Source organism: Diabrotica virgifera, chromosome 7, assembly GCF_917563875.1.
Source record: "Diabrotica virgifera virgifera chromosome 7, PGI_DIABVI_V3a".
NCBI classification, from domain to species: Eukaryota; Metazoa; Arthropoda; class Insecta; order Coleoptera; family Chrysomelidae; genus Diabrotica; species Diabrotica virgifera.
This window is the reverse complement of record NC_065449.1, coordinates 198,746,778-198,769,977: the sequence shown is the minus strand read 5'-3', so window position 1 is coordinate 198,769,977 and position 23,200 is coordinate 198,746,778. Positions and strand designations below refer to the sequence as shown.

Sequence of the window (23,200 nt, the reverse complement as noted above, 5' to 3'; positions counted from 1 at the left end):
ATTATATTTATTTTTTATGAAAATAAAACCAAATAAACAGTAAATGCAAATAAAAATAAACTATCACTGTCATTGAAAATTATAAACGTCAAAATTCATAAGCTATCAGACATTCGATATTGTTTATCCTTGTTTAACTTATTGTGATTTCTATGGAAAAGTGGCTTAATTTTGCGATACTAATAGTTTCTGTTCATTAAAAATAGACCTTGTATAAAAAGCAGTTCGTGAATAATTTCGTGCATGGGAAAAGTTAATGTGGAAGTACTTTACATACAAACATAATAATTTATTCTCATTTGAATATAAGATAATTTGTTTAAAAGAGGATTAATAAAATTATTTTATTCAATGTTAAAATATTATTTTAATAAAACGTACCCAAATAATTTTTTTTAAATTCATTATTTGGTATATTTGATTTAAAATGAATTCAAGAATTTTTTGTAATTGGGCAACAATGTCAACTTAGATCTCTGACAGATAATGACGTGGAACGGTATCTATATTGTACGGACTGTAATTTGTTAAAAATACATATAATAAAATGACCCCGTTACAAAAAGTTGTAATGTTCAAGAAAAACTGCACGACTTGTCGCATTAGGCTTTTATAAGATTAGTTTGTATTCATTCTTACTAAATTGTATTACTTTTATTTTAGGTTTTCCTCACAACGATTTGAAACGCCATTTGATGAGAGTGCACACTGATGAAACGCCTTACAAGTGTGAAATATGTTTTAAGCAGCTTACAAGAAGAGCTGGTTTGAAAACACACTTGAGAGTGCACACTGGTGAAAAGCCTTATAAATGTGAAATTTGTTTTAAACAGTTCAGTCAAGCACATAGTTTGAAATTCCATTTGAGAGGACACACTGGTGAAAAACATCACAAGTGTGAAATTTGTTTTAAACAGTTTAGTCAAGCACATAGTTTGAAATCCCATTTGAGAGGGCACACTGATGAAAAACCTCACAAGTGTGAAATTTGTTTTAAGCAGTTTAGTCAAGTAGGTCATTTGAAAACACATTTGAGAGAGCACACTGGGGAAAAGACTTATAAGTGTGAAATTTGTTTTAAACAGTTTACTTCAGCAAATGACTTAAAAAAACATTTGAGAGTGCACACAGGGGAGAAACCTTACAAGTGTGAAATTTGTTTTAAACAGTTCAGTGTAGCACATAATTTAAAAACACACTTGAGAGTGCACACTGGAGAAAAGCCTTATAAGTGTGAAATTTGTTTTAAACAGTTTAGTCAAAGAATACATTTGAAAACACATGCGAAAGGTCACACTGGAGAAAGGCCTTAGAGCGGTCGTACTTGGACTTCTGGGTCAGTTTATCACTGAGCAACATACACGGACAGCTCGAGCCGTCTCATCGACAGCTTGAGCGGTCGATTGTTGACTACTCGAGAAGTTGACTCTCTGCTGCAGTCGAATCATGGATTCTGACGAGGAAGTACTCTTAGAAGATCTGTAGACTGCTCCTAAGGCAGTCAACAGCCAAATTTATTGCTAAATCTTTATATTTTTGTTATGTACCTACTATTTTTTGCGTTAAGACTTTTTTAAATATGTGCTCACATTTGTTTTGTACAATACATATATTGAATATTAGTAGTAGTTGCTTTTATTTGCGTTTTTATTCGTTGGTGGACAGCAGGGTTTCTTAATCTTTTTGATAAATAGAACCGTTTTTAACAGTCACTTTTATTTTGGAACGCCTGGTTTGTTTCAATATGAATAATTTCTTCAATAAATGCCTCTGAGATTTCAACCACTTCTTCTTTTAAAGAGCCTTTTAAAAGAAGGAGTTGTCCCAAAAAGACATTTTTTGGGAAACAATCAAACTCGTTAGAGCGCATACAAATTGCCCAAAAATCTATTTTTTCCGTGAAAGCAAATATTTTTTCGTGGTCAATAAATACATTAAGTCAAAACGGCAACAGGTGTATGTTTTCAAAAAACTGATAGTGTGTAAAATATTTATTAAAAATCAGCTAAGTACTTTCAGCATATCAAAATGCCATCATCAGAGCTTCCTTTAAAAAGACTAAGTTAAGAGACTTTTCATAAAAAATACAAAGGTAGAAAAAATTTACGTCTTATAGGTATAAACACTTCAACAGAAGAGTAATTGTTGACCAACACATTACATTTAAAAATGATTCAGGGCTATGTCTCTGATCATAGGTAAAAAAACCCTAAAATATATCTAATATCACATTGATATGTGAGTATGTCACAATACGGCTACCATATTACATTGAAGAGCTGTTACTGACTGTTTTGAAATTATGAAAAAGGTAGATATTAAACGGAAACAGAGTCCGAAGCGACCTCTATATTATAATAATCAAAATTTTTAAATGAATAATCAAAAATTTTGATTGTTATAATACAGAGGTCGCTTCGGACTCTGTTTCAGTTTAATAGCTTACTTGCATGTTTTACCTTGTAGATTACGCGTACAAAAATTTGTAGTTTTTATTTTTATTTTAGGGTTTTCTCAGAACGGAAGGGAAATCGTAAAAACTGAACTTGAATGCTCCACAAATGGACAACTTGAACAACAAATAAGTGCAAAGACTGAAGAAACATCAAAAAATTCTATTTGTAAATGCAAAATTTGTTTTAAGCTATTTAACCAGGCAGGTTCTTTGAAACGACATTTAAAAACGCACTCTTCAAAAAAGCTGAACAAGTGCGAAATTTGTTTAAAGCAGTTTGATCGAGCATACGATTTCAAATGTCATTTGAGAGTGCACACTGGAGAAACGCCTTACAAGTGTGAAATTTGTTTTAAGCAGCTTACAACAAAAAGAAATTTGAAAACACACTTGAGAGTGCACACTGGTGAAAAGCCTTACAAGTGTGAAATTTGCTTGAAACAGTTTAGTCAAGGACATAGTTTGAAATACCATTTGAGAGGGCACGCCAGTGAAAAACCTGAGAAGTGTGAAATTTGTTTTAAGCAGCTTACTACAAAAAGTAAATTGAAAATACATTTGAGAGTGCACACTGGGGAGAAACCTTACAAGTGTGAAATTTGTTTTAAACAGTTCAGTGTAGCATATAATTTAAAAGCACACTGGAGAGTGCACACTGGAGAAAAGCCTTATAAGTGTGAAATTTGTCTTAAACAGTTTAAGCAAAGAAGTTATTTGAAAGAACATACGAAAGTTCACACTGGAGAAAGGCCTTATAAGTGCAAAATTTGTTTTAAACAGTTTAATCAAAGAACACATTTGAAAACACATGCGAAAGTTCACACCACTGGAGAAAGGTCTTAGACCTGCACATATTGAACCCAACCGAGACACAACCTTCGCCAACGCACAGTGGTTCCAAATGCTGAAAACGTGGTCATGAGGTAAAAGAAGAAGTTCCTATTTAGTGATTTTCATGCTTACAGTTGTTTTCTCATACTATCGTAGAGTCGTAATACGCAGGTATAAGGATCAGATTGTATGTATTGTGGTTCATAGCTCAGGAACAAGTGTAGCACGTCCGAGGTTATTTTAGCCGGCAGACAACGTGAAAAAGAACGCGTGTATTTAAAACGCTGTAAAACCTTTTGTAGTTGACCAATTTTATCGCTGTAAAGCAGATTCTTCTTTTTGAAGTATGTAGTAATGTAAGATGTAAGTTAACTTAAGATTTAGTAACAATAAATGCCTTAAATTTGTTTATACATAAATAGTGAAAATATACTTGAAATAATCTAAATTTTGTAAAAATACATTAAAAAAGTACAAAATTCTGCGACTAATGTTTATTAATCTTAAAATATATAGTAAGAAGATACATAATCACTTTGGTTTAGCTGCCTATAACTGCCTATGCATTGCTGGCAGTTGTTTGAATACAAAAGTGGGAAATGACGCATAGTACATGATTCTGGCGATTGTTGAGTATGTATGGATGGTTGTACATATGTTAGTAATAGGTTTTGGATATTGTACTTAATAAATACAATGTATTGGTAATCAGCAATTTCAAAAGTCCCTTATGATATAAAATTTTATACAAATATGGGTTTAAAATAAAATTTTCGAATTTCTTTCGGCCATATTGCGCCATTTTGTTAAAAAAAATTGTGAGTGTAATCAGCCACCTCCAACTATCAAAATTGACAAAAAAAAATTGAGTTTTGATTGATATTTTCAATTTCTATTCGCCATATTTATTTTTATAGCGGATTATATATGTGTATTTATTGTTCTAGCGGAGCGCATATTGAACCCAACCGTTGGCTGTCGCTGTGGCAAGTAGAGACGGGCAAAATCAGTGCGGACTTGTAACTGTTACTTTTGATACCGGTTCTCAGCGGTACTGAGTACAAATACTAATTAAAAAATACTGATGTATTTGATTCTTGCACTAAATTGAGTAATCAACTTTAAATTAGAATTATTTAATAATCCCTCCGCTATTGATCGTCACAAAATAACATTATCTACATTTTTTGTTTTTAAGCACAAACAAAAATGTAATATGGCGACAAGTTGAATTTGAGGGTAATACGATCCTCACAGATATCACTCACGGTTTTAAGTAGCATGAATCAATTTTTAATGATAATCTGTAGATTTAAGAAATTATACAAAATTTTTATACCTATGGAACGGGGATTACGCCATCATTATTTATGACATCCTATTTCGTTTTAAAGAACTCTATCTTTCTAATAATGTGTTCTTGTAAAGTCATAACTTTGATTAATAATTTGGTATCGCCGCTTATTTAGTCTACTATTCTCCTTTTCATGACCATTTTTCAGTGCGTCACAAATTATAGAAAAAAAGGTAAGTCCGTGATAATACACATTTATGACATTTATTGCAACATGACATTTTAATTAAATCTGACAGTTGTCACATTTTATTTTCAATTTGGAATAAAAACAAATCAATTGTGTCTATTGAATTTATAAAATGGTATTTTCTTTGATTTGTATAGTCTTATAAATTGTACGGATTATATTGATAATATTATTATTTTATTTAATAAATAATTCTTTTTTGATTATGGCGCCATCTATCGACAACTAGAATAACTAGAAGAAATGTTATAAATGTCTGTAATCACCGACGTGCCTTTTTTTCTGTCACATACAATTTAATGCGTTAGAGAGAAATCGAAAAACTGTTACGCACTGAAAAATGGTCATGAAAAGGACTATAGTAATAAAGTTATCAGAATTTAATGACAAAGCAGTGTTTGCTCGGGGTTTTGACTGTACCTACTAATATTTTTATTTATCACAATAAATTACTTAAGGTACCATCTGTATTCATTTCATTTCATATTTTCTCCCATACTTTCAGCCCTGTGATGGATGACCGAAGTTATCTTTAACTTAAAGTTATCCTGTAGTTAAGTTATAATCCTCGAATTAGTGTGATGTTTCATATTTAACTTAACTGCTTGCGTTATTTCTTGACAGTCCTTGAGTTATCTGATATATCAACTGTCACTTTATAACGCGACGTTAAACCTCAAGTTTAATGTTAATTGGCAACCCAATTATTTCCGCTCTCGACCTGTTAGACTTGGCAATTCAAAGGAACCAAAATCATTGGAAAAACAGAAATATTCCATTTCTAGTGCTTTTAAAAAACAAATTTAAAAGTACTTATCCCAACTTATATTTAAGTGACTTATACCCATGCCATAACTTTGAACTAGACCATCAATTATCAACAATTCCAATCATAAATATCCAATCTAATCGTTCAGATGAACTTGCCTCAGTTCAACTCCAAAAAATAATTCTAAATAAACCTAGTCACATCAAATTCTTCACGGATGGCTCGGTTGATGGTGAAGGATCAGCAGGCTTTGGTGTCTTTAGCCCAGAGATCAACTATTCTTATACCAGTAAACTACCTAAGTATACCCAAATATGTACGGCTGAGATTGTCGCAATTAATCATGCCCTCCAAATTATTTTGAAAAATGGGATTAAACAAGCAATCATCTGCTCGGACTCTAAAATTGCCATACAGAAAATAGGCAGATCAACCTATTCTATGGAAACAGAACGCTCATCGTTCATGACCAAAAGAGGCATCATTGAAGCGAAAGAAAATAACGTTAATATTAGTCTGGCAGGCATTCCAGGACACTCGAATATTAAAGGGAACATGGTGGCTGATAAACTAGCTAATATAAGTAGAACCTTAAATGTAGCTGCTGGTATCACTCTTCACTATTCCAACTTTCTACCAGACATCAAGCATTCCATCTGGAATCGGTGGAAGCAAGAATGGCAGGGGAAAAATCGAAATAATTCATTTTACTCTAAAATTGTAGGTCAGATAGATAAACTCCCCTGGTACCACAATTTTGCATACCAAGACAGAAGACATATAACCACCATTATTAGAATGAGGACAGGTCATTGTGCTACTCCAGTTCACCTATTCAGGATAGGAGTAAAAGACAACCCATATTGTGACTGTGGCCGGGTTGGGTCCTTGAATCATCTGATTTTTGAGTGCCCTATAAATATGTCACCCAATTTTGACCTATATAAAGAATTAGCTAAAACAAATATCCCTACCCCCATTGAAATTTGCCTACTTATGTCCAACCTTAATCCCCGTAGGATTAACTTGATCCTTAAATTCCTTAACTTAGCTAAACTTAACTTATAAATTAATCAATTCCCAACTTTGAATTAAAAAATTAAGAAGATAAAGATATAAAAAGATATTAGACCTCCAAACGATAATAGTTGTAACCCTTATGTTATAATATTGCATTTCCTGTAGGGACTGTCTGGCCCTATAAGAAGATGTTTCTACTTATATTTAAAAAAATTGAGGCTTTAGCATATATATTTGGAAATATTCGATTGCCCAGAGCAAGACAAGAGTATTTCCCTGGTGTAAGCTGGGCGAATTATCCCGAGGGATATAACCCAATAAAGGAAGAAGAAGAAGAAGAACCTCAAGTTATGAGATAACTCTGCAGTTATGTAAGGTTAGGTTTATCTTTTGACTTGTTTCTAGACAGAAATTAAGTGAATTTAGAAGCTAATAATTTAATAATTAGGAATAGAAAGGTAATACAATTTTAAAAATTATACAAAAATCAAATCGAGAGATATAAGTTGCAATTTTATTTTAAGTACCTACAGAGCTTTCTATCCAGAGTTGAAAGGTGATATTTTATAAATCCCCTACTTAGAAACTGGAATTCCCTCAAATTGAAGCTCAAATACCCCAAATTTAAATTTTTGCTGCATTTTAATAAATTAGTAGTCAAATGAAGAGAACAGTTAACCAAAATTATACTACTTATCAACGAGGGCCCTGGAAATAATTCACAGTTCCTATCGTCTTCGATTATATGGGAGTATAATATACAGTTCTATGTACATTCGCATATTTAATGACCCCTTAAAATCCCCCATAATTTTCCGCCTCCAAAAAGTCCCACTACAATTTCTGCTTAGAAAAATTTCCCTAGACGCTTTCAAATTACCCCAAAATTGTGGGAAAATACACCAATCTGGCAACCCTGTTTCTATCTATCGTTTGAAACACCACTGAACCCGAACAGCTGTTTGCTGTTCGGTCACCGGCGGTGGCCGACGACGGGTATTTAATTTTACGGTCATCTACCCATCCTGTAGCATGGTCCGAACAATCTGTCGCACTCAGTACCTCAAATGTTATTTCTAATATAACGTTGAAGAAATAACTATCTCATAACGGTGAAGGATACATCACCCCGAATTTTACCTAAATGAGAGTTATTTTAACTTTAACTCAAACGTTAAAGATAACTTCGGTCATCCATCACAGGGCTGTTTGTCTTTCAATTTCGTCTTCATATAATCATCGTGGCTGGTATTATACCACGGGATGACCTAAACGAGTTAAATTAGTTTCTATATGCCCATCTAGCAAACAAAAACAGGTAAAAATAAACAACTGGCAGTGAGTCACGCCCCTAATAACACAAAACATTCCATGAATGTTCCTAGAATGTACACACAGGACATTGAAAACATTCCTGGAATGTCCCCAAATGCACACGAATGTCCCTGGAAAGTACCAGGAAAGTGCTGTGTCAGCATTTTAAATATTCTTAGAATGTTCTGTTGGAACATTCCATGAATGTCTACGAATGTTCTTTGGACATTCACAGTCTATTTTTTAGACTGAATGTCTTGTTGGAACATTCCATGAATGTTCTTTGGACATTCACAGTATATTTTTAGACTGAATGTCTTGTTAGAACATTCCATGAATGTCTACGAACGTTCTTTGAACATTCACAGTATATTTTTTAGACATTCACTGAAATATATCGTCAGTAATGTGACAATACCTCCTATATGTTTTTTCATGAGGTTTGCAGGAGACGAAAAACATTTTTTAAGGTCACTTTCTGGTTTCGTACGTATTCTGACTTTTTTTGTAGTAAATAGATAGTTGAATTTACTGCAAAACAAGTCAAAAAATATATGAAAACAGGAGGTGGCCGAAACAAGTTTTTAGTCTATCTTACAAATCTCTTGAAAAAACAGATAGGAGGTACTGTCACATCACTGACGATATATGGCCATACCAAATAATACATCCTTGATAAATATAAACATTTTTATTGCAAAAAATCTTTACATACATTTTTTAATGTAATTTGCTGACATTCCTAAATATTATAAAAAAATGTGTCACATTTGCTTTGTAAACCTTTCTTTTGCTTTTCGTAGCCACATATTCTGTTTCCTTTCTGGTTTTTTGTAGACCACTTCTCTCAGCTGATTCTAAAAGAAAATAAAATAAAAGGTAATTTTTCTATCCTTTACAATTAACAATCAGAAGAAATATTATTTACAGGTAATAATATGCATAAATAATAATAATAAAAAAATAAATATTAAATAATATTTAAATAAATAATAAATAATATTTAATAAATAAAATAATAATAATGAACATTTTGTATTTTGACAACGACATCCGATGTGGAAGTAGAAACCTTAATAAAATTATTTTTTCAAGTAAATTGTGGCTTATTTCCCCATTAGAATAATTAATTACAAAAAAGCCACAAAGAAATAGATTTTTCACAAACAAATAAGTATTTAGTATTCATTATATTTATTGTTTTTATTATTTACTTTAATGTCCTACTGGTACATTATTTGACAAATAATGACATTTCGAAGTCTGTTAAGTACGATATAACGCCCTTGGGCATTAAATTTAAATAACGACTTAGATACTGTCAAGTTGACAAATATCAACCTAAGTAAAACTATGGTTACCACAATTACGTTACTACTGTTACTGGTAAATGTACTTATTTAAAAACTAATCAATTCAAAATTCGTTCAAATTTTTCGCATATAAAGAATAATTTAGTCGGACATTAAACGTTGAAGGCACCACAGGTATTATAATAATAACGCTTTCGGTCAACGTATATCCCTATAATACCCTTGGTACCTTAATAACTGTAACATAAGATTATACCTTAATTCTTGTTTTCGATTTCTGATGTTTTTATTTATTTACATTGAATATTAATCTGTTTTGTTGTATAATCTACTTCGCAATAATTATGTGATATATTTGACTTAAAATGAATTCAAAAATTTTTTGTAGTTGGGCAACAATGTCAACTTAGATCTCCGATGTAGATAATGAATTACAACAGTATCTATATTGTACGGACTGTATTATTAATTAGGTTATGCATATACCTGTGTGACATAAGCTATTGGAACAGCACAGTCTCTCAAACGAACAGATGAAAGTGAAGTTCTGTCAATATCTTTTTCTAGAAAGTGTTTTGAACATACTCCTCTATTAACAAATCTGATCTATACTTCATGTCTTCTTCACAGGATCTTCTGGAAAGCTAAAAATACAAAATATATGCATTACTAAGCATTATTAACAAATTTTAGTTTTAAATAAAAAATATGATTAATGAACTCACAAAATTATTATAAAACAGCTTAGAAATTGTTTATTAGTATAGTCCGTTCCCCAAACTCAGACACAACTGGCTAGTGATTTTAGTAGGTAATTTTTTTTGTTTTTGGCCAATTTTGCCAAAATTACAGTAATTAGTACTGAGACTGAGTTTAGCAAATCGACTACATATAATATTCTGTGTATTCATTAGTTGGTACTGCATATTATAGTGTGTGGTCTACCATCCTATTTATAAACGCATACACTAGCAAAAACGCAAAAAGAATTATTTTAGTTTTACAAATCCTTTTGTTATTACCTATCTCTATTTACTATTTTAGTTAGGAATAAGCGAAGTTTGTGGCTTATTCACAATTATTATTAAAATAATAAATGGATATGACCAATTATTAACTTATAAAATAAAATAATAATTCTTCTGATTTATGCCTTTTATTCACTTTGTTATATCTAGGTTACTTAAAAGATTTTTTATGAATAGTATTATTAGGGTATTAATAGTATTAATTTATTTTCTGAAATACAGGGCATGCTTTCGTTTACATATTTGCATACTAACCTTTTAATAGGGCTGTTCATTCACAGTCATTTGTTTTGAGCTTCTGTCATAATTGAAACGTTATTCCTGCAGATTTTTTTATCTACATTTGTTTCTGCTACTCCAACTGCGTTAAAAACAGGACACCATTTTATGCACTATGTTAATAATACTATTAAAGCTATTATAAAAGTATCCGAATTAAAAAAATATTCTTAAAAAGCACAAATAATACAAACAATCCACGGCAAGGCAAGGCCGGGCAAGGTCGCCAGTCGCCAAGATGAAGATGCCAAGATGGCCGAAGCGAGGTCGTTGGTTGGTCGTTTTTAGTCACGTGATGCCCTCTCAAGCGCCATGCACAAAAATATATGCACGGCGAATTTGAAAATGAACGCAAAAGAAATAAATATAAATGCCTCTCTTGGGTTTTGCATAAGTTATAAGTATTTTTTTTATTAACAAAATCGCATTCCAAATTGAATATTCGCGAACAATAATTTTTATTACATTTGTATGTTTATAATATTGTATTAATTGAACTTGGGAAACTCTTTAAATTTGACATATTATTGCACTGTAGGCCTAAAATGTCACTTAGTTTGTCTGGTATGTTATAAGTAATGTTGTATCTCTTACACGTATGTATTATTTCGCAACTTAAAATATAGGAACATTGGTAGTATGTTCACAGAATATCTTATGGTAACATTCCAGGAATAATTTAAACAGATGTTCACCGAATGTTCCCTAAATGTCCAGGACATTCAAATATTGATAGAACTTTGGTAGTACATTCCTGGAATGTTGTGTGTTGTTAGGGGCATACCACGGCCCACGAAAACTGTACACCGATGACAAACGTTCCCATCCCAAGTGGTGGGTTCAATTTGCGGTATCTCGTTTACAAGTGTGTTTCACAAAACTGTCCACGCATTTCGCCGGCGCAGGTTGTGTCTCGCTTAGGTTCAATTTGGCCAGGGCTTAGGGCGGCCGTACACGGACTGGTGGGACAGTTTACCGCTGAGCGACACAAACGGACTGCTCGAGCCGACTCATCGATAGCTCAAGCGCCCAAGCGGTAGTGGCTAGTGATTTTAGTAGGTAATTTTTTTGTTTTTGCGAATTTTGCCAAAATTGACAAAATTACTAATTATTTAGTAATTATTAACTAATTAGTAATTATTTTTTTGCCAAATTGGCAAAATTATTGACTAAAATCACTAACCAGTTGTGTCTGAGTTTAGCGAACCGACAGTATATGAAAGAATATTGTTTGGTATAAATAATTATGGTCTGATATGTGCAATTACATCTTTATAATGGAAAAAAATATTTGAAGATTTTTCTCAAATTATGGATACCAGCAACATTTTCATTTATAACTCTTTTATTTTTAATTTGACGAAGAAAAGTTATTCTTCATAAAAAGCTCTTCATGTTCTAAGACTTATGATGCAACCATCATATGTAAAATTTTATTAATTTTATACGAGGTATATAAAAAATATGAATTTCTATCAAGAGTGAACTGCCTTTATAGTTCATAACATTTAAATTAGAATGATATAATTGCACATTAAAACATAATTATGAATTCTAAACTACTTTTCATAATAGCAATTTTCAGTATTATGAATTAAAATACGTAAATAAATAAAGTTTTCGTTATGATAATGCTCGCATTTTCAGCTTGTTAAATATGTGCCCACATTTATTTTGTACAATACATATTTTAAAAATACATAGTTTTGGCTTTTATTTCCGTTTCTAGTCGTTGGTGTACAGCAGTGTTTCCCAAAGTGTGGGTCGCGACCCCCTGGGGGGTCGCAATGAGGTACTAGGGGGGTCGCCGGAAATTTCCAAAATAAGACAAAAACACTACTTTGTTAAATCATGTATTTTTATTTTAATAAAGCCGTAAATAAAAATTAACAATTAATTATCAAACGAAACATAAAACTAAATATTAAAAGTCCTTAAAAGTAAAAGAAAAAAATAAAGTCAAATATTACAATGTTAATGAGACCCATGCGCCTGTTTTTTGAAACTAGTCTTTCAAATCTAGGCTGTGTATTTGAGACACACACAATTATATCGTTTTCAAGTACGAGACGATTTCTCACTTTTGTTTTAATGGCAGTCATAGACGAGAAACTTAACTCACATAAATATGATGTTACAAATGGAACCAAACATTTTACAGCTTCATTCGCCAACTGAGGGTATTCCTGCATCTTTTTGGTCCAAAATTCGTCCGGGTTCTGGGAAAAAAATTGGAGCTTCAACATTCCATCACTTGATATTTCAATAAGTTGTTCTTTCATGTTTATTGGTATTTCAGCATGTTGAAAGGAATCGGCTAAAAACGGATTCAGTATCCATCTGCAACTGTCGTAACTGTTTTGAATTTCATCGGGGAAATAATCACAGAGCTGTTGTTTTAAATTAAGCAAAGTAACTTGCATGCCTGCATAAACTTGTTCAAAATTTGTAGCACTGTAACATACATTTTCTATAATTTCCTGAACGCACTGGAATGAATCGAGCTGCTTTTTGCCAAGTGAAGTTGACCATAAATCGATTTTTCTTATAAACCCCTTAATTTTATCTGTGGCTGTAATTATATTAATGTCGCGACCTTGCAAATTACTGTTCAAAATATTTAATTGTTCGAATATATCAGCAAGGAAACCTAGTTTCAAAAGCCAAATAGGATCGGAAAATTGATTTTCATATGGGGACTTCTCATCTTTCAAATACATTAAAAGCTCTGCTCTTAAGTCAAATACTCTTTTTAAGACGTTGCCCCTTGAAAGCCACCTTACTTCGGTGTGATAAAGAAGATTTTGAAATATAGCACCCATGTCTTCGCAGATTTTTCGAAAAATACGGGTCTGTAAAGCTTTTCCTTTAATGGAATTTACAACTTTAATGATGGATTTCATAACACAGTCCATTTCAGGAGGTAAAAGCTTTTGACGCCAGAGCTTCTCGATGTAAAAAACAATGTCTCCATGTGGCATTAGGCATTATTTCTTGTAATCTGACGACAAGACCAGATTGATGTCCTGTCATAGCTTTAGCGCCATCTGTGCATATAGCAATACATTTTCCCCAGTCAATAATATATTTACTTGTGCGTTTCACAAAACTGTCGAATAAACATTTTCCAGTGGTATTGGTCTCCAATGGGGAACAAAATAAAATATCTTCTTGAATGCCATTATTTGTATCATATCTTACAAACGTAATAAATTGGGCACAGTTAGATATATCCGTGGATTCGTCCATTTGAAGAGAGAAGTACGTGCATTTATTAAGATTTTCCACAACTTGCGCTTGAATATCTTCTGCCATATCACTAATTCTTCTTTGGATAGTATTATTTGACAGAGGTATTGTTTTTAACTTTGCAGACTCTTTTTCACCAATCATTATATGTACCATTTCAACATTTGCTGGCAAAATCAGATTTTCAGCAATTGTGTGCGGATTACTAGTTTTGGCAACGCGATAAGCAACTTTATAACTTGATAATAATGCTTTTTCGTTAGTAGTGGTTGCCAATTGAAAAGTATCTTGCTGTTTGTGAAGGACGTTCAGCTTTCTTTCAAATAATTCTACGGGTTTGTCTTTTTTATCTGGATGTTTGCTATTTAAATGTCGAAGTAACTTTGATGGCTTCATGCTTTCGTTTGACAATACTTCTCCACAAATAACACATTGTGGTTTATTGGAAATAATGGTAAAACCATATTTAAGATATTCATCACTGTAAAGTCTGTTTTTCTTTTTATTACTGCCACTTTCAGACGTAGATGGTTCTGCACTTCTTTTTAAAAACTTATCCATAATTTGTAATTTATCGTAGACGGAAATACGTAAACGGGAATACGTAAGTCGCAAAATATTTACTCATTACTTAATACCGCTGCATTCGCCACAACGTGCTGTTTCGAACTGAGGTCTCATTGCACATCGCTGCTTATATAAAGCCAAAACGAGGCTACGAGAACGTTCCAGAGTGCCATCTAGTAGCGAAGTAAGGAGTAGAGCCTTCGCGAATATCATGGAAAAGTATTGCGATGTAGACACAAAGATGTCGCGGTGTACAATGTGCAGTCGACTTTTTATTATTTATTTTTATTGTAAATGCTAGTCTGGCAGAAGTACTACTAGTGGGACAGATCGCAATTATTAAAATAATTGTTGAATTTTTTAAATGTATTTAGTTTGAATTTAAACAGTAAAGTAAAATAAAATTTGAGAAACCATCAGTTGTAAATTAGGCACGCTATTTTTGTCGCTATTTTGGTTTGGGTGATGAGTAGGGGGTCGTGAACAATTTTTTTAACAAAAAGGGGTCGCGCTTTAGATAAGTTTGGGAAACACTGGTGTACAGGATACACCGCGCTTGTAGTTATGAGTCATGGACGGGCACCCATACTTTAAAGGTTAATAAAAACATATTCTTCGGAAATTTTAATATTTACTAAATGGTAGATTCTGTGAGGGACATGATAATGCCCAGTTAGTAAAGTGCACATTTATTTTTTTAGTTTCGCCATATTTTAAAATATTGTTTTTTTTTGGAAAAAATTACAGTACTTAATTTCTATTATATAGAAATTTTGGATTGACATTAATAAATTATTAAATAGACAAATTTTGTCTTTTGGTCTTACCATATAAGTAACTGGCTCAGCTTTTTCCTGTTGAGTTTTGCCGGGTTTAATTATACCTAAATGCTTCCATTATGAGTTTAGCGAACCGACTATATCTATATTGTACGGACTGTAATTTGTTTAAAATATAAATAATAAAATTATTCCGTTATAAAAAATTAGGTACTGTTCAAGACGAACTGCAGACTCGTCGCATTAGGCTTTTATTAGATTAGTTTGTATTCATTCTTATTAAATTGTATTACTCTATGTTTTACCTTGTAATTTCTGCGTACAAAAATTTGTATAGTTTTTATTTTTTATTTTAGGTTTTTTTCACAACGAAATGGAAATCGTTAAAACTGAACTTGCATGCTCTACAGAACAACAAATAAGTGCAAACACTGAAGAAACAACATCAAAAAATTGTATTTGTAAATGTAAAATTGGTTTTAAGCAATTTAACCAGGCAGGTTCTTTGAAACGACATTTACAAACGCACACTGCAAAAAAACTGTACAAGTGTGAAATTTGTTTAAAGCAGTTTGATCGAGCACCCGATTTGAAACGTCATTTGATGAGAGTCCACACTCGGGACCTTGGGACCACCTGGGCGCCTTATAAGTGTGACATTTGTTTTAAGCAGCTTACAACAAAAGGTAATTTGAAAACACACTTGAGAATGCACACTGGAGAAACGCCTTATAAGTGTGAAATTTGTTTTAAGCAGCTTACAACAAAAGGTCATTTGAAAACACACTTGAGAATGCACACTGGAGAAACGCCTTATAAGTGTGAAATTTGTTTTAAGCAGTTTAGTCAAGCACATAGTTTGAAATACCATTTGAGAGGGCACACTGGTGAAAAACCTCACAAGTGTGAAATTTGTTTTAAGCAGTTTAGTCAAGTAAGTAATTTGAAAACACACTTGAGAGTGCACACTGGTGAAAAACCGTACAAGTGTGAAATTTGTTTTAAACAGTTTACTCATAAATGTTCTTTGGATGGGCATACGAAAATTCACACTTTAGAAACGTCTTAAAAGTGTGAAATTTGTTTTAAACAGTTTAGTCAATCAAGTGATTTGAAAAAACATTTGAGAGTGCACACTGGAGAAAAGCGTTAGAGCGGCCGTACACGGACTACTGGAACAGTTTACCACTGAGCGACATACACGAGGTGTGTTCCAACACGCCACTTTTGTATGATTTTAAAACGGTGACGAAACTCTTTTTCGATTCGAAATTGATTTTATGCGCATGCTTTGACTTCGCACCGATACGATGCGAAGCGGAGACGTATTGGAACGGATTTTGACACTGTCCTAAGGACTTGTTATTAGTTTGACATCTGACCATTTGTATAAAATAGGCCAAAAAATAAAGAAGAATAATTGGTTATTTGTTTGTTTGCCACTTTGTCTCTCTTTCTGCATTTTAACTAGCGATAGTAATTTATTTTTCTTAAATAAATTGAAAAATGTATATGTATATTGGTTATAGTTGAAACAATATTGTGCATCTGTAAATTGTAAATTTATAAGAATACGCCATTTTTTATCCATCCATGTCTGAACCTTCTTCACAAAACACAGACATGAAGTTCGATTATAAATGGAATGAAAACGATTCCAGATTATTATTAGATTTAAATATAAATGTAGGCTTGGTAATTTAGAAATCAAAAATACCAACCTAGTGGTGCTAAAAATAGCCCAATATTTAAATAATAATGAAACAAAACAAAGACATTCCATATGTACATCAACACCAAATACACATGTCAGAAGAGTTCTGAAAAAGCAAATTATCTGAATTAAAAAAGTTAGAATATTGTGTGCATTATTAATGAACAATTTGATCAAGAAAGAGAAAAGCTTCCAACAGATTAAAAGAAGAAATAAAAAAGAAACTATAAAATATAAAAAATATATGCCGTATTTTTTACCGCGTAAATAATAAAATACCGCTAAAACACTTAACCTCAGTTTGAAATCAAAATAAACCCATAAAACGACCACCTGAACTAAAATGAGAATATTTAGAGGTACTGCATAATGTGCAGGTCAGTCCAAACGGTAATAGATCTCGAGCGGGTACTGAGATGAGATTTAGGTACTTGTATCGAACGATCCCAAGTTGAGTTTGAACGACAAAGGGACGGTACAATGAATGGTCCATTTTCAGTTGGAACGCATTTTATCTACTGCGCAGAAGCGTTACCATACATTGTACGGTCTTCGACGAGTTGGAATATATCCTTTTTTTTGGATTGAGGTGGAACGCTCTTAACAGACTAGGGAAGGTGTCCCTAGTACTGTTGGACTCGGACAGGAGAGGAGAACACGCTAGGACCCACACACCAGAGTATGATCCATGCGTCTCGCGTGCCCCCCATAACCACCCGCCTACCAACTAAAACCACCCCCTCTTCCGACCCGGAAAATCCCTGGACGTGTTCCTTAGTGAACGATACTTATGGATATTCCGCGCAGTCTGTGAATGAAAGCCTCAAAAGGAGGAAAAATTTTCGTGATCCCAATACTATTCATGCCCACCTAAACGCGGCAGACGGATAGGGGGAGCCTGGTTCCTGAAGGGTGGATTTTTATAAGGAAGCACATTAGCACCTGCCTGAATCAGCAGGGGGAAGTAACTCAGATCCTATTATAGGACAAATTGGTCTCTTCTAGAGGAGAAACTGAGAATGAGCCCTAGGAAAGAAATTGGGTCATGTGTCTCTTATGCTCTCTTTTTGAAGTTATACTTCTTTACCGGCGATATGAGGGTGAATTTTTATATGTTAAAACCTATGATCCCGGCGCATGAGCATTATAACTTTGTTCTGATTGGATGCTCAAATGACATGTCAAAAATTATTCAATATGGCGGCTGTGGCACAGCTGTAGATTATTAATGGTTGTTGCGTTTTAAAATTTGTGTGAAAAGAAACAACAAACAAAAGTTAGTTAATAGTTATACTGCCTTTTTAAATAGTTTTCATATACCTATATTTTTGGACTTTTGGACTATTTTGGACAAGGAAAACTCATTCTAATTTGGTAAGTAGTTTTTATTATAAGCATATTGTAATTATACATTTGGATTAGGTTGAAATACAGTAGAGCGTCGATTATCCGAACTAATTGGGGGACATAGGTGTTCGGAAAACCGATTTGTTCGGATAATCGAACTACAATACATTGATACATATTTATAGTCATACATATTTATCCACAAGTGAATAAAAGCCATATTTATATAGGGGAAAGTCGGATAAAATGGTCCCCCTGGGTAAAATGGTCCCCCAACATATTTCTCATAATTTTCATAAAACCATCGTTTAGCTTTCTTTATTATATTCAGTACTACTTAGCCACCTATGTACGAAGCTGTGAAGATGTGCGAAGCATATTAGGCTAGTTTTAATATAACCTATAAAAACCCACGTGATATTGTTAATTTCGTGCTCGCAAAAATTGTGTTTTTAGGCGTTTTAATTAAAGTAAGTAGAATTTTTTTAATGGAGTTTAAAAAGGTATTCTTTCTGTTTATATCATATATGTTACAATTTCTCTAATTATCAGAAGTCACTCATGTAAATTAGTTTTTATATTTGATAGATTTTGAGGTAAAATGGTCCCTCCATGTTGATGAGGCAAAATGACCCCGGGGACCATTTTACCCTTGCGTAGCCTATCAAATAACGTTTTGAATTATACAGAAATATTTTTTATAACAATCAAATGTAGTTATATTATCTTTACAGAAATAATGGTTAGAACTTATGTTCGGAAGACGACAAGACAGCAGTGGGATTCAAATTCAATGAAACTTGCCTTGGAAAATATTTCTAACGGTATGCCTTTTTAAAGAGCTGCTAGGCTTTATAATCTGCCTTTAGGTACTTTAAAAAGAAGGGCCAAAAATCAAAATGTATTGGTAAGTGAACTAAAAGTAGACTAGTTTATTTATAAAGGAGATGTCAGAAAATTATCGTTACTTTCTTTTAGGCAACAGGTTATTCGAAAATACTTGGTCGATTCCCTACAACATTGCCAGAAAAATTGGAGACTTCCTTAAAGGAGTATGTTTTAGAGATGGAAGACCGACTATTTGGCATGACGAAGAAAAACATTTGTGAAATGGCGTACTCCCTTGCGGAGAGGAATGGTATTAAACACAGGTTTTCTAAAAACAAAAAGTCAGCTGGAACGGCTTGGTTTAGAGATTTTCTAAAGAGACACCCAGAGATTCTTTTAGAACTCCTGAGGCTACCTCAGCTGCCAGGGCGAGAGGCTTTAATAAAGAGGCAGTCGCTAAGTTTTTTTCTCTTTTAGATGAAATACAAAATAAAAATAACATAAACCCTATGAGGATATATAATATGGATGAGTCTGACATCCAAACGGTCCCTGACAAGTTACCCAAAATTTTAGCACATAAAGGACGGAAACAGGTTGGTTTCCTAACAAGCGCTGAAAGAGGACAAAATGTCACCGTTGTTCTCTGTGTAAATGCTGCAGGTCAATTCATCCCTCCAGCAATAATATTCCCACGCAAACGAAGGAATGAATTATTATTTCAAGTTGCCCCACTTGGAACACTTTCTCTTTACAACGAATCTGGATACATGAAATCTGACACCTTCATTCTGTTTTTAAAGCATTTCCAACAGCATACACAGTGCTCAGTTGAAAATAGGGTTCTATTATTGCTTGATGGTCATTCAAGTCACAAATCTGTCAAAGCTATAGAATACTGTAGAGAAAATGGCATTATAATGCTGTCGTTTCCTCCACATTGCACGCACGAGATGCAGCCATTGGATGTAGCAGTATTTTCATGTCTAATGACGTATTTTAATGAGGAAGTTATTTTATGGCTTAATGCAAACCCTGGAAAGGTCGTAACTCTGTATAACATAGCTTGTTTGGAAAATCGTACCGACGAGCTGCCACACTTAACAACGGACTTAGTGGATTCGAGAAAACAGGCATTTATCCTTTTAATCCGAACATATTCCCAGATTGGAAATTTAAACCATCGTATACGACTGATCGACCTTTAGTGGAAAATGAAACCGTTGATCCCATCCACGAACAAAGAACTCCTTCTCCACAAAGAACCCCTTCTCCACAAAGAACCCCTTCTCCACAAAGAGTTACTTCTTCTCTTGTAAGGGCTTTACCTATAGGGAAAAGAAAAATTCGTAATATATCTTCATCAGACGATTCAGAGGAATGGGAAGCTAGTGGACATTCTTCGGATGATGTCAGCCTTTTTGGAAATAATCCGGAGGAATTATCGGACAATGAAACTATAGTCACATCAGCTTCAAATCCGGAAGTTGTTGCTTCAAATCATAAAGTTGACGTTACAAGCTCCGTAGTTGGTAATTCAATCCCAATTTCCGAAATTAGCACTTCAAAACAAAATGAAATTCCATCATCGCTGGACGATACTTTTGTAACTCCATATGATATATATCCACTACCTCAGGCACCTCCTCAGACAAGGAGTTCAAGGCCTTCGCAAGGATCGACTGTTTTCACCTCCACACCAAATTATTTTTTGATGAAAGCAAAACAAAAAAACACCCAAGCCAACTTCACTATCAGCTAGAAAAGCTGTAAGCAAGAAGGTGTTTGGAAAAAACAAAGAAAATAAGAGATTTGATGATGATGAAGATGACGTCGCCTGTATATTTTGCTCGGAATTATTCAGTAAATCGCAGGCGAAGGAGGTTTGGATCAAGTGCAGTTTGTGCAATAAATGGTGTCATTTATTGTGTGCTGGTGTAACTGGAAAGCAGAAATTGTATATTTGCGATTTTTGTAAATAAAAATGAGAAACTACGTTTCCTTTACAAAAGAACTATAGGGGCCATTTTACCTCATGGATGGGTTCATTTTACACTAACCATGGTGTAAAATGGTCCCTTTAGGGCTTTTTAAAAATAATGTTATTTTACTTTTAACTCTATACTTAAATAAAAATTTTTCAAAGAAATATGTTCTATTATACGCAACTTCTTGTCTTATTAAACTGTGCTTAAATATTTCGTTTTTTGTTATGTGTAGCCTAAAAAGATGTTAGAGGAACCATTTTGCCTCACTTTCCCCTACCTACATATTTATTTACTTATATCTTGATAATGACAACTAGCAACTAAACAAAAAAGTGCAGTCTTTGCAACAACATAATTATTTTTGTATACAATATTGAAGAAAATTGAAGATATTTTAAGCGTCAATTACTAACGCTTGCTCGGTATTCGAGTGCGGGACGCGGGAGTCGATAGTTCGAATAAGCGGTCGTTCGGTTGATCGACGTTCGGATAATCGACGCTCTACTGTACATTTATTTTCTCAAGAATGGGGATTTTAGAGAGAAATCCCAAATTAGGTCCGATTTTTATTTTTAAATTATGATTTTTTGGCGTAGATTTATTTATCTAGTAGGTATGTAATGCTTTGATTTACATACTTAATTTGATTACCAACAAAAGTTCTACCAATCTTCATCTAATCTATTGTTTTCTTACTGTTTTGTTATATTTTAATATTTTCTTCCACAAAATTTAAACTACATAATTTAATTATATTCAAAACAACTGTCAAACAGTAAAACGTTCAGTTACCCTATTTTTCCACATGACAAATAATGTGGAATTGGACGAGTGAGTCTAGGCTTCGATTACGAATCAAAGCGCCCCGAATTTCACGGGTTCAATTCCCGATGCAAGTTTTTATTTTTTATTTTTTTATGCATTTTATGATTGTAAGTATATTTGTTATATAATTTTTTTTTCAGAAAATGCGTATTTAAAATTTTTGCCAAAAATTTTTATCGTTCAGAAATCATTTTTTCTTTGTGGCATTTTTCAATGTGTTTGTGTGCGTTTTATTCTTTTATTTTTTTAAATTTTTGGTATTGTCTTAGAAGTATAACTTCTTACGTGCGTACAAAGTACCCACACATTCTTTTTTTTATTTTTTTTGCCCACCTCAACCGTTTTGCTCAACCCGTTCATTTATCTCTATGCTTTATTATTTTAGTGACCGCGTCTATTATAAATTCAAAATTATTTGTATTCTGGATAGCAATATTTATTATATTTTGGACAAATTTCATTGTTATCTACATACTTCAAAGACCCGTGTTGAGCTGCCCCCCCCCCCACTTGCAAAAATTAAAAAACAAATAGCCTGATTTATGAGCTATTTATGAGCTTTCATATTCCGCAAATTAAAATTTTTGAGCTCGTTACACTGAGCAGGAATTTAACATTTAAGTGGGGGGGGCTGCCCCCCCACTACTTAAAAATAGGGATATTGAATCGATTTTTGCGGCAGAATTACGAGCTATTTATGAGCTCTTGAAATTATATACAGTAGAACCTCGGTTAACCGATTTCTGGTTAACCGAGATTCCGGGTTAACCGAGGCCATCCCAATATGAATTTTATAAATTTTAACGATAATTGATTCATATTTATGTAGTGTATCTGAGATTCAACTGTTTTAAGGTTATGTATTATTAAATGCGTTTTATACCAAAACAATGTGCGTTTGTCCCAATTTTTATGTTAACCTAACAATCGTCTTTATATTGTACTATATTTAGGTTACGTTCCGTGTTATCCGACTTTTGCCGTATCCGAGGTACTCTCGGTCCCAATTACCTCGGTTAATCGAGGTTCTACTGTAGTTTCGATTTTTGAGCTCATCCCCTTCACCCCCAAACAACCCTTTAATTGATTTAACTTAAGAGAAACATGCTGAGAAAATTAAAATATATCGAATCGCGGATATAATTGGTATAGCTTTTATATTCTAAGAATAAACTCTTAAATCACGCGCATTTCGATTATTGAGCTGCAGCCCCTTCGCAAGAAAACCACCCCTTCTTCCCGGCTTAAGAGAGAGTTGTACTTAAAATGCATTCAATTAATTATTTGGCGACTACATATCATTTAATAATTTATAAGCTTCCAAAATACGCTCATTTAGATCATTAAACT

The 23,200-nt window shown here is 33.2% G+C and overlaps 2 protein-coding genes and 1 long non-coding RNA gene across 4 annotated transcripts in view; 2 read left to right on the top strand and 1 right to left on the bottom strand.

Annotated features, from left to right (window-relative positions):
• Positions 1–1,622, top strand: part of LOC126887674 (zinc finger protein 239-like) — a 54,266-nt gene extending 52,644 nt beyond the window's left edge. For both annotated transcript variants that reach the window (XM_050655321.1, XM_050655320.1), the window contains one exon: positions 664–1,622. In XM_050655321.1, the coding sequence (XP_050511278.1) occupies positions 664–1,313 (650 nt within the window). In that variant the 3' untranslated portion in view covers positions 1,314–1,622. The remainder of the gene's footprint in view (positions 1–663) is intronic.
• LOC126887672 (zinc finger protein 239-like) overlaps positions 1–4,227 on the top strand; it is a 148,256-nt gene extending 144,029 nt beyond the window's left edge. Inside the window, exon 3 of the mRNA XM_050655314.1 lies at positions 2,508–4,227. Within this exon, the coding sequence (XP_050511271.1) occupies positions 2,508–3,298 (791 nt within the window). The 3' untranslated portion in view covers positions 3,299–4,227. The remainder of the gene's footprint in view (positions 1–2,507) is intronic.
• Positions 4,228–8,609: 4,382 nt separating this feature from the next.
• Positions 8,610–11,186, bottom strand: LOC126887677 (uncharacterized). Its single transcript, XR_007699139.1, has 3 exons — positions 10,530–11,186; positions 9,733–9,890; positions 8,610–8,790 (listed from the first exon to the last, which is right to left on the bottom strand). It is a non-coding gene; the product is annotated as an uncharacterized LOC126887677 (long non-coding RNA).
• Positions 11,187–23,200: the final 12,014 nt, after the last annotated feature.